The 12222-nt window shown below is 46.7% G+C and overlaps 1 protein-coding gene across 3 annotated transcripts in view; it reads left to right on the top strand.

Moving 5' to 3' along the window:
• The window catches only part of LOC125739489 (transcription factor EC-like), a 35632-nt gene that overhangs the window by 21827 nt on the left and 1583 nt on the right, over nt 1-12222 (top strand). For 2 of the 3 annotated variants that reach the window (XM_049009659.1, XM_049009661.1), the window contains 6 exons: nt 5191-5403; nt 5497-5598; nt 8464-8509; nt 10062-10118; nt 10439-10514; nt 11148-11295. In XM_049009659.1, coding sequence (XP_048865616.1) covers nt 5191-5403; nt 5497-5598; nt 8464-8509; nt 10062-10118; nt 10439-10514; nt 11148-11295 — 642 coding nt within the window. Of the gene's footprint in view, nt 1-3566; nt 4055-5190; nt 5404-5496; nt 5599-8463; nt 8510-10061; nt 10119-10438; nt 10515-11147; nt 11296-12222 lie in introns of those variants that run through there. The other variant, XM_049009660.1, reaches the window with a different exon arrangement.

The raw sequence follows: 12222 nt of genomic DNA, 5'->3' as shown, positions 1-12222 counted from the left end.
CAGCGAGCATCAACAGGCCCCTCTAAGGGCACGGGGCGCTGTGGGGGGAAATCGGTGACGCCGACTAGCCGTCGTGACGTGTGCTGGCTGCTGATTCATCCTCGGGGATGGTTAAGCCACTAAAGCGGCTGGCGCGGTGCTAATGCACACAGAGGTAGTTAAACCTAAAACTGATTTAAACAAAGTAACAGTCTGTAGAACCATGTAAAAATGCCAGCTGCTTAATATTGCTTGCTATGAAAATGTCTGATACTAATGGCTGAGTAAAGAAACGGCATTTCACCTGGCTAGCTGCCAAGAAGCTAATTAGTCTATGGTTTTAATTGTGCATTATATGATGCAATTATATTATTGCTGGAGAAGACAAGTATTTTGTTTTGAAATATATAATACAGTTAACAATGCAGGGGGAATATAAGGATTTAATTCATAAAAAAAAAAATCACATTTTACAGTAGCTACTCTATTGGGATATTAACCTTGTATTATATAAGTGGTTATAGAAAAAGGATAGATATTTTATTACTCCTGTGTGCACTGAGGTCCCATCCAGGGTGTGCACTGCCTTGTGCCCTGTGTATTCTGGGATAGGCTCCACATTCGCTGTGACCCTGCGCTAGATCATGGGGTTATGGAAAATAAATGCTATTATATGAGATCAAAATATTTTTTGAAGTGAAAGTGGAAATGGAGAGAGGAATGAGTCATGCCTTCTTTCCGATGGCCTCTCTGGGGTCACCGAGGCGCAGTGCACAAGCCGTTCCACCCCAGCTATTTCGGGGCAGCTCAGTCTCATGTCCGGGCAGCATTCGGGTCAGCGTGTGGTCGTGTGGGTCCTGACCTCATCGTGTGTGTGTGGAGTGTCTGGGTTCTCCCCGTGTTGCGTGAAGTGCTTCTGGGTACTCTGGTTTCTTTTGACGGCCCAAAAACATGCTAACTGTTAGGCTAATTTGTGTCTGGACTGCCCATATAGTGTTTGGGTGGCAATGAATTCTGGGTGCTTTGCCTCGGCCCCTATCGTGCCTGAATTACCTTTGATGGGTGGATGAAGCTTACCAGTGATGAGCTGAATCTATTGATTCTTAGAAAGATCAAATGTCTGATAGCAAGAAGGAGATTTTGAATCTCTTGCATATTGTAATATGCATGATGTAAAAATGTCCAGGTGTAATGCGTGTGCTATTAGTGAATTATTAGTGCATTAATATAGAGGTTTCATTGTAGTCGTTTTGGAGTTGCTGAAGTACCTGGAGTTTTCCAAAGGGCACTGGGAGAAGAATTTCGATGAGAAGGAAAAGTACAGAAGCGGGTTTTGCGTTTGTAATACTCGAGAATCATTTAATGTTATTCATGGCGATTGAAATTATTTCCTGTCTAGATGGCAAGTTTAAGTAATTAGCACCTTGACAGCATTGTCAGACGTGTGCTTCCTGCAGGAATAGTCTAAAGATGCAAATGTTTGATGATGTGTGAAATAGGCAAGACGTATGGATGTAAGAAATTCCACGTCTTGGGGTAAGAGAATATAAGTGTTTATTTACTTTTATTGGGTAAACAAACCCAGTACTTTCCCAGATAATCCACACTTTGCTCCCTCCTGTCTCCCAGCACACCTGTCCCAGGTATTCAGTGTTCTTGATTGTTTGGTTGAGGTGTGCTGGGAGTTGGGAGGGAGCAGAAATGTCTGTCAAGAACTGGGTTGATAAACACCACTATAGGGAAGTGTGTAGCTCAGCAGTCAGACACCATACCTGTGCCTGGTAGGTTGAGGGTTCAAATCCCTGGGCTGGCTGATTGATGCTGCTGTTGGGCCCCTAAGTAGAGGCCCTTAACCTGCAGCTTCAGGAGGTCCCCACACTGGCTGAGTTTGTGCTGTGCCCCTGAAACCTGCTGTCAGCTGCATGTGTGTCTGGCAGAGAGCAAGATTGGATACGTGAAAAGAGAATTTCCCACCAGGGATAAATAAGGCATCGCTGTTCCATTATCATCAGTCAATCGGGACATTCCAGGGTTAGATGATAATTCAGGGATTATGGGGACATTGTCGGAAAACACACAGTATTTTATGCAATTTGTGTTTATATTCATATCTTTGTGGGGACTCACCATTCATTTCTATAGGAAAAGTCCTAATCACAACTATGACACCCTAAACCCCAACCAAGCCCTAGCCTTAACCATAAGTAACCAAACAAAATACAAGACTTTGGGCATTTTTCGTTTTTTTTTTTTTTTTTTGCATTCACAGATTTTTATAGAATTGTTGGTGCCCAGAACATAAGAATTACAGGTTTTTGTCACATTGTGAGGACCTAAAATCCCCACAATGTGATAATAATATCAACATAACCCCTCCCCCTCCACACACACACACACACACGGTGAGAAAACAATAATCTCTCAGCACAGGGCTGGCATGATGTATAGTAACTTGTAATCATTTATGACTCGTGAATACTTGCGGTGTAAATCCTGTATACAGAATTCGTCAAAGGAGCAATTTCCACTGGTATTAAAGGCTGTTTGTTGATATCCCTCAGCTCAGCTACGAGCACTTTACAATGGCTAGGGTGAGCAATCGGATTTCACGCCGGCGGTATCTCACAGAGGCAGGGTGCCTGTGCACAGAGGGTAATGGAGGAATGCTGCACTTTGGATAAACACTGCTGTTAAAGCACTGCGGAGACTATAGTTCATGCAGTGTATGAAGAATTGTAAGCACAGTGTTACAGCTTTGGTACAGTGTTGTCACAGCGCTTGACAGCTTAATTTATATACAAAGATCTGTTTATTGGGGGGTGTTCATGTGTATGCCCCCCCACCCCAGTCTCCCAGGTTCCTACGCTCCTCTTTACCACATGAGGAGAGAGTGCCTTGCGTTTCTCGTAAAAGTTATCACTGATGTCATCTTCGTACTGCTGCGTCATCGTTGACATACACTACTTAAAATCTCATGCTAGGCTACATTTTATCAGGGACAGAAAAAGGGTATGAGGGTAACTACCGGGAAGTTGAGGTGGATTGAATGGACCATCGTGGGGGTCATCTACAGCGACTATGGGTTGAATGTCAACTGTGTGTCACGGGCGGAAAACCGCGGCCGGCTGTGTGCCGACACGCGAGCTAGCCGTCACGGTCGGTGCGCACTGTGCACAGCACCACGCGCTCGGCTCCCATCTCCGTGGCAGCCTGAGGGCAGTAGAGCCTTAAGGCGGCTGCCACGCCGTGAAGATCCAGATTCCGAGAGAGATACACAGAAGAGCGATGTGTCTGCGGGCTGTGAGCAGCGGCCAGCCGGACAAACAGGCTATTGTCCCCATGGTCATTGTCCCAGCAGCCATAAACATCACCCATGATGTTTTTTCAATTGCTGCCACCCCCCCCCCCCCCCCCGACTCTCTCTGACATTTACACGGACGCAGATCGCCACAGTGACGTGCTTTGTGCCGTGACAACATAAGACGACCCAGTAATGAAACGGGGCAGGCCAAAAAAAGAAAACAGCTGGGTCTATAGTCTAAAAATAAAAATCAGGCTAAAAATAGACCGGCGTAAAGTTCGCGTCTGTGATTCTTCGGCGACGGGGGCTGGACAGTGTCCTTTGCACAGGCGTGGTAAATGCGGCAAAATGGGCTTCTTAAAAACAGCCATGGAGCAGGCAGCGTTTATGCGCGATGCCTTGAGGGGACGCTATCAAAATGAAACTTGTTGATTGGCTGATTCCCAGACGGGGGCGGAGCCAGTGAATTAGCTACAAACAGAGATGCGGGCATCCTAATGATCAAAACTACGCTAATCTGATGGACTCTTTTGAAGCCATTGTCGTATTATAACAGTCAAAGGGGGCAGCCTTTACCCTGACTAATTAGGTTATTCAGCACTGGGCCTGATGGTTTATAAGCTCAATAAAGATCTCTAAGTGGAGCTGAAGCCACCAGGCAGGACAGCCGGCAGGGGCCACGATCGCTAACAGGACAGGAGAACTTTCTGGAGAATGCCACACTTAACCGACTGCAGCTTTTACAAGATGGGAGATGGGGCCGGAATTTCAAACGTAAAGATTTCATTACTTTTTCTCTCCCCACCTCGACCAGTACTGAATAATTTTGGACTACAGCTAAAGCAGCAGAACATTCACAAGATTTCAGGTGTCATCAGTTGCAGGCTTCAACTTTGGGAGAAATTGACATAATTGTACTTTTTTCCTGCGGCAGTCAGAATATTCAGTTGAGCGTGTTTAGCGTCGCCCACGAGCCTGGCCTGGGTGAGCGAGGCAGGACGGAGGGATCACTGGGCGCTTTTAGTTTTGGAATTTATTGTTAATATTGTTATTGGTAATCATAATACTCTGTTATTTTTGAAGAAATTTAAGAATATTTGTTGGCAATCTCTTCATCATCATCATCATCGACATGCTTATCATTCTAATGCCAAGTCGGTTTCACTGATGCTTTTGACCTCAGTGAAATCAGCTGTGTGTGTTTCTTTGTTTGCTTGTAATTATTACTTTGCAGACACCAAATTTCCCCACAATGTGATAAACCTTTATACTTTGTGGGAATGTTTTTGGGGAATTTTTTGGTCCCCAGAAAGATAATCTCAATTTTATAAAAATCTGTCTTGTATTTTTGTTTGGTACTTATAGTTAAGGTTAGGGCTGGGTAGGGGTTAAAGTTGTCTTTGTTGGGATTAGGGTTTTGCTTTTAGAAATGAATGGAGAGTCCCCACAATGACAGGAATATGTGAACTGTGTGTGTGTACTGGCTATAGTGTCAGCTATAGTGTGTGTTTGGGGATGCTGTAGCGTTAGTGTGTGTTTGGGGACACTAGTGTCAGTCAGTGTGTGTTTGGGGACACTAGTGTCAGTCAGTGTGCGTTTGGGGACCCTGTAGGGTCAGTCAGTGTGCGTTTGGGGACGCTGTAGGGTCAGTCAGTGTGCGTTTGGGGACGCTGTAGGGTCAGTCAGTGTGCGTTTGGGGACGCTGTAGGGTCAGTCAGTGTGCGTTTGGGGACGCTGTAGGGTCAGTCAGTGTGCATTTGGGGACGCTGTAGGGTCAGTCAGTGTGCGTTTGGGGACGCTGTAGGGTCAGTCAGTGTGTGTTTGAGGATGCTGTAGTTTTTAGTTAGGGTGTGGTTCTGGGAGTGACGGTACCAGTTCTGGTCTGATGTGTGCCGCTGTGTCTGCCGCAGGTCCAGACTCACCTGGAGAACTCCAAGTTCCACCTGCACTCAGCCCAGGCGCAGCAGGTGAAGCAGTACCTGGCGCTGGGGACCCATGTGGGCCAGCCAATGGGCTCCATCCCCATGATGCGCAACGGACACGCCCCCACCCCGGGCGATGGCAACGACCATGGCAGCCCTGTCACCCTGATGTCCCTTCCAGCTGCCAGCCATGACAGCGAGGTGAGCCTCAGCGGCCACCTGTGCCCTTTGACATCAGCCCCTCCTCTAGGTGGCGATGCAGAGATCCTTCTTAACTGCCAGTTTCTCCCCAAGTTCCCCATGGACGGAGTCATCGATGATCTGATCAGCCTTGAGTCTGGTTTCGGTGACGAGAGCCTGGAATGTGTGGAGTCCAACATGATGATGCAGAGCACTGTGAGTATGAAGCCCCAGGGCTCTCAGCCTCACTGCAGCCTCACATAAGCGGCAGGAACACCGTCTCACCGCAGTGATCAAATGCCAGCAGTGACTCAGTCATACTATTGCCTTGAAATATCATGGTTAAGCTTTCCGACCCTTTTTTTATCTAAACGATGCAGTAAACAAACGCTAGAAAAAAGACTGTTAGATTGGGCTGTGCAGTAGCTCTTAAAAGAGCTGTCTAGTGATGAAATCAGAAGATGTTCTACCTTTGACTGTAGGCCATACCTGTGATATTACCGATTACCTTAAGCAAAGTACAAATACTATGCAAAGACACATCAGAATAAAACCTTATATTTATAATATGTAAAAGTATGAATTCTAAAGTCGTTAAAGTCGTTCCTGTTATGTTTGAAAGGATCATACATGAATGCCGCTGTCATCACAATATCGCCTTAATCTTTATTTTCTTTTTTCACGTTCCCCCCACTCCACAGACACAATCAATCTAATTCCCCTCACTCCAGCATAACAACAACTCACTGCATCACCACAGAACAACCCTAAGTTACTGCTCTGCATCACCATAGAACAATACTACCTCACTGCATCACCACAGAACAACCCTAAGTTACTGCTCTGCATCACCACAGAACAATACTACCTCACTGCATCACCACAGAATAACGCTATCTCACTGCATCACCACAGAATAACACTATCTCACTGCATCACCACAGAATAACGCTACCTCACTGCATCACCACAGAATAACGCTACCTCACTGCATTACCACAGAACAACAGTAACTCAATGCATCACCACAGAACAACCCTAACTTACTGCACTGCATCACCACCGAACAATACTACCTCACTGCATCACTACAGAACAACGCTACCTCACTGCATTACCACAGAACAACAGTAACTCAATGCATCACCACAGAACAACCCTAACTTACTGCTCTGCATCACCACAGAACAATACTACCTCACTGCATCACCACAGAACAATGCTACCTCACTGCATTACCACAGAACAACAGTAACTCAATGCATCACCACAGAACAACTATATTTCCGTCCCTGAGAACCTAGTGTGCAGACATGACAGTTCCAACATCATGCATCAGATAAGCGACTATTTTCAGATTCCGGCGTTCGTCACTGTATTAGCAGTATGGGTCCCACTCCCGGTATGCAAACCTGCAATCTTCTCGTCAGCGGTCTAATTCCCTAACTGCTATCCTTACCCACCTGTGGGACTAAGTGTCAAGACGTCTGAATATTCGATTTAGCAATATTCCGATTTGTCCTGGATAACTATAAATGTGAAATATGCGAACATTATGAACATAATTTATTTTAATTTTCATGTTATGAAAAAATATATCTAATCTGATGAAATATTCCCAGTGGAAGCAGCTTCGACACAGTGAGGCAAAATTAGGTGCGTGTGGATTTAATGAAAGTGCCAGATGTCTCCACACAATAATTGCTTAGTTATCCAATATCGTTAAGGCAGGGAATTGCCTTCTCGATACACGGGTTAACAAAGTTACGGATGTAATGTGATAACTTACGAGACACTTAATGGGACCTGCCAGTACAAAATTCAGACCTTATCTATTTTTTTCAAATTTCAGTCTTACCTGAAATAAATTCTAACTGTCCCATTCCATGCCTGTCCCAAAAGCGGACATCGGACACTGATATGAATTAATAAAAGAAGACTTTTCTGAGGAGAGAAAGAAATGGGGGTTTTAAATGCCTCAGTTGTAGATACTTTTGATGAATCGCTTGTGAAAGATTAACGCTTTATCTCAGCGAGTATGGGAATCCAGAGTGCTTCCACTTTGTAAATTATAATTCAGGTGAAATTAAATCCACAAAGGAATTACAGTCCATCTTCTAGCTGGAGAGAGAGAGAGAGCTTAAGAAAGCCTAGACAGAGAGAGGCCAGGTTTACGGAAACGGTGCTTATGTCAACACACAACTCGAGTGTGAAACTCCGACCTTCTAGAAAGTAGATGGAAAGTGCTTATTTGAAAGGCCATTGAGATAAAATATTCTCAGTATGAAAAGACAATAAAAGTCAAATAAATCCAAAAAAGTTTTGTTTATAATGTTAGAGGATTTTTGTGTGTGTGTGTGTGTGTGTGTGTGTGTGTGTGTGTGGGGGGGGGGGGGGTGGGTGCGATGGTGTAGTCGTTAGCACTATTGCCTCACACTCATGGGTCTAGGGTTCGAGTCTCCATGTGGGTTGAGTTTACATGTTCCCCCCGTGTCCTCATGGGGCTTTTGCTGGGTAATCCAGTCCCCCCCCCCCCATGTGTGAGTGTGCCTGTGAAGGGTTGGTGCCCCATTCCCCCCCCACAACCCTGAAGAGAATAAGCAGTTACAGAAAGACATTTTTTAGCCAATGTTGAATTAGATTTAAGGGATTATGTGCCAACATGAATGAATTGATGAATATCAAATAAAATCAAATCTGATTGCATCAATCTGACGGTGTAAAGGTGTGTATGTATTGTAATTGGTGTTTATGTCTGTCTCACATCCTACATGTAATAAAGTGCAAACATGCTGGTAATACACCTAAGGAAAGTGTTTCTCAACCCAGTCCTTGGGGACCCCCCAGCCAGTCCACACTTTTGCTCCCTCCCAGCTCCCAGCACCCCTGAACCAGGTATTCACTCTTCTCGGTTGTTTGTTACAGATGTGCTGGGAGCTGGGAGGGAGCAAAACTGTGGACTGGCTGGGGACCTCGAGGACTGGATTGAGAAACACTGACCTAGGGGTAGCGATCCTCTGTCAGTGTGCCTGGAGCATGTGACCTTGCATTTTCGCTAATAACACTGCCCCCCCCATACAGGTATCCCTTGGTGGTGGTTTGCTGGATGCATACGGCTGTGATCAAGGTATGACTGCCCCTAGTGGTGGACTGGCACCTGCACTATGCCTCACAAAGCTCAGTATTGTCCTGTTGTTCACTATTGTCAGGGTCAAGGGCAAAGGTGATTCTAGGATTTTTTAAGGTGGAGGAGAGCATAATTCATACGGAGGGGCCAACCTTATCATTAGCTAATTGGTGAGTGACAGGGGAGGGGGCACTCCACGGGCCAATCAGCTTTCAGCTGAAGGCCAGTACCCCTGTGACCCCGCCCCAGTATGTACGCCTGTTTGAGATACACAGATACCACATATCTGTCTGCAGCCTGACGGAGGGCTTTTGAGGTGAAAAGCTGTATGTATTTTCTACATACAGCTACATGTGGGCTCGGGGGGGGGGGGAGGGAGGTGCAGATGCCCCCACACCTCTCCCAGTGGCTGAGACACAAGATGCACATTGTGAGCCTTTATGAATGTCACTCAATTGATTTTGAAAATATAGACGACGGCCTGAGACCTTTGCACTCCACAGAGCACAAGTAAATCGCCCTGCTCAGCACACGGGCAGAAGGACTGTCTGGCAGTGAGCCAGGAGGAAGCGAAAAACACGGACCGTCTGTGGGTTGGGAAGCACTGACATAGAGACATTGGGATCATCTGTATTGTATAGTGAATAATATTTGGAGGGGTGGCATGGTGGTGCAGTGGTTAGCACTGTTGCCTCACACCTCTGGGACCCGGGTTCGAGTCTCCGCCTGGGTCACATGTGTGTGGAGTTTGCATGTTCTCCCCATGTCATCGTGGGGTTCCCTCTGGTACTCCCCCCACAATCCAAAAACATGCAGAGGCTAATTGGAGTTGCTAAATTGCCCGTAGGTCTGCACGTGTGAGTGGCTGGTGTGTGAGTGTGCCCTGCGATGGGCTGGCCCCCCATCCTGGGTTGTTCCCTGCCTCGTGCCCATTGCTTCCGGGATAGGCTCCGGACCCCCCGCGACCCAGTAGGATAAGCGGTTTGGAAAATGGATGGATGGATGGATAATATTTGGACTTCAGCCTGAGAAGGGAAGAGAGAAACATAAAGGCAGAAGGACAATAGCTTTCTCCACTGAGCTAGAGTGACGTTATTAAACCTGAAAAATGTAGAGGCAAATCCAGTCAAGGACTCCACTTTTATAATTCGTAAGAATGCGTGTCTGAGAATTTTAGCTACCTTGTCTCGCCCTCCTGGCACCCCATGAGATCCAGTGTAACACACCATAAGATCCAGTGTGACACACCATGAGATCCAGTGTGACACACCACGAGGTCCAGTGTAACACACCATAAGATCCAGTGTGACACACCACGAGATCCAGTGTGACACACCACGAGGTCCAGTGTAACACACCATGAGGTCCAGTGTGACACACCATGAGGTCCAGTGTGACACACCATGAGGTCCAGTGTGACACACCATGAGATCCAGTGTGGGTCCAGCTTCGGGGTTAATGCAGAGAACGGTCCGCGTTGACGGTCCCGGAGACGTGTGGACTCCACATCCGCTGATCTGCCCCTCTCACTCTAACTCTTCTTGTCTTGCAGAACATGAAACCAGAGTTCTCACCAAAGAAAGGCAGAAGAAAGACAACCACAACTTAAGTAAGCGGGCTGTCCTCGAAAGGGAAGGATTAGAGGAAAAAAAAATCCCATTGCCATTTATTTGCAATTTTTCATAGTTTCTGTGGCTCCGCTGCTTAATTTTCTTTTTGCAATACTGTGCAATTTTACAAAGACTAGCTCAGCAATTATTATGAAGGTCATTCGTAATACTGTACCTTAAAAAGCAAAGTAGTGTGTGAGTTTGGGGCACCCTGAGGCCCCCTGAGCCAATGGTGACCAAGGTGTGTCCAGGACAGCACACGTGAAATGTCTAACCCCAACCCCAACCCCAACCCCACCCTTCTGTGTGTCACCATCAGTTGAAAGAAGAAGAAGGTACAACATTAACTACAGAATCAAGGAGCTGGGAACTTTAATACCAAAGTCAAACGACCCGTAAGTAACTGGAACCTTCTCATCTACTGCTACTTTGTGAAGGATGGGGGCTAACTGCTGTACATAAAAGAGCAAACAAATCAGAGGATTTTAGCCTTTTTTAACCAAGTCTATGCCAACGCTAACGGCTAATAAAAAGGCTAATGGAAGCGGTCAACGGTTTGAGTGAATGTTCACAAAAGGAGCTGAAAGACGAGATTGTCTGAGATCCTGAACGGACGTCTCTGATTCTGCCCAGTGTCCTTGGGGATTGAGGGTGGGCCTTCCGGTTCCGAGCTAAATCCACCTGACGATTATCACTGGCAATCAGACAAATGCCCCCCCCCCCCCTTCCATGAAAAGGGGGAAATATTCCCGCTGCCCACTTGTTTAAAAAGCAATCGGCTTGGAAATGCTGCGGGGGTCCTCCCTCATCCCAAGCTGTTCCTCACTTTCCCTGGCACGGACGCCTCCCTGTGGGATTAATGTGGCCTCACAAAGGCTCCAGAATTGACTTTCTGCAAAACGTACTTAAGTATTCTATTAAAATTATCATCTAAAAGCAGCCAGGGCCGGGAATGAAGGATAGGGACAGGAGTGGGAGCTTCTTATCGGGGCCGAGTGGCTGAAACGCGCTGCCTGTGCTCCCCACAGGGACATGCGTTGGAACAAGGGCACGATCCTTAAGGCCTCGGTGGAGTACATCAAGTGGCTGCAGAAGGAGCAGCAGCACGGACGTGAGCTGGAGGGCCGGCAGCGGAGGCTAGAGCAGGCCAACCGGAGGCTGTTGCTCAGGATCCAGGTCTGTGGCTTGTGCCAGCGGCGTATGCGGAGGCGGGGCCACAGGACACAAGCTGAATGCTAATTGGCCGCCAGTTCTGTCACTCACTGACCCAAAACCTGTCATTGGCTAATGATGAGGTTGACCCTTCTGTATGAATTATGGTACCTCTTATATCCCAAGAAAATCCAAAAGAATCAACGACCCGTCTTGATCCCAGTAGCCCGATGTCGCCCCAGGACCTCCCTACTCAGGCGTTAGCTGGAGCAGTTAGTGACGCGCTTATATGGCAAGCCGAGGGGGTGGCACTCTAGCGAGACACGCTAATTACACATGGGATTAATTACCCCGCTCACAAGCCGGAGTGCCCTTAACTTAATGTGGAAAGCAATAGCTGGGTAAAACTACCCATTCAGCCATTAATCCCAGCACCCTCGTCCGCTAATGTCACTCAGACGTGTATCAGTAATCAGACAAATGCTTCTTTGTGTTTTGAGCTTCTAGACTATGGTTCTGAGTTCACACGTTAGTCATTCTTTCCCGACAACTTAGAGAAGTGTTTCCCATTCTGACGCTTGGAGACCTGCAGACGGTCCAGGATTTTTGCTTCTGCCCAATAGGAAGTGAGTCCCCAAGGACCGGGATGGGAAACACTGACTTAGAGACACTGAGATTATCTGTATTAAATAGCGAAAAATATTTAGATTTCAGTCTGAGAAGGGAAAAGAGAAATATGAGGGCAGACAGTGGCCTGTGGTAATCCTTTCCAGGAGACCGAATCTGCACAAGTTAATCAGGACACTGCAGGGGCCGTGGGGAATGGGATTAGTGCCTGAATTACCTGAATTTCTAGGTAGGAATGTTGAATTAGTGCTGTAGTTTATTTCCAAATTCGTCCACGGTATTTCAGATTCATAGCTTATATTAGTTTTTAAAATAATGCGAGTT

Source organism: Brienomyrus brachyistius, chromosome 3 (assembly GCF_023856365.1).
Source record: "Brienomyrus brachyistius isolate T26 chromosome 3, BBRACH_0.4, whole genome shotgun sequence".
NCBI classification, from domain to species: domain Eukaryota; kingdom Metazoa; phylum Chordata; class Actinopteri; order Osteoglossiformes; family Mormyridae; genus Brienomyrus; species Brienomyrus brachyistius.
Note: the sequence above shows the minus strand (reverse complement) of the source record. Positions and strands in the feature narration are given on the sequence as shown.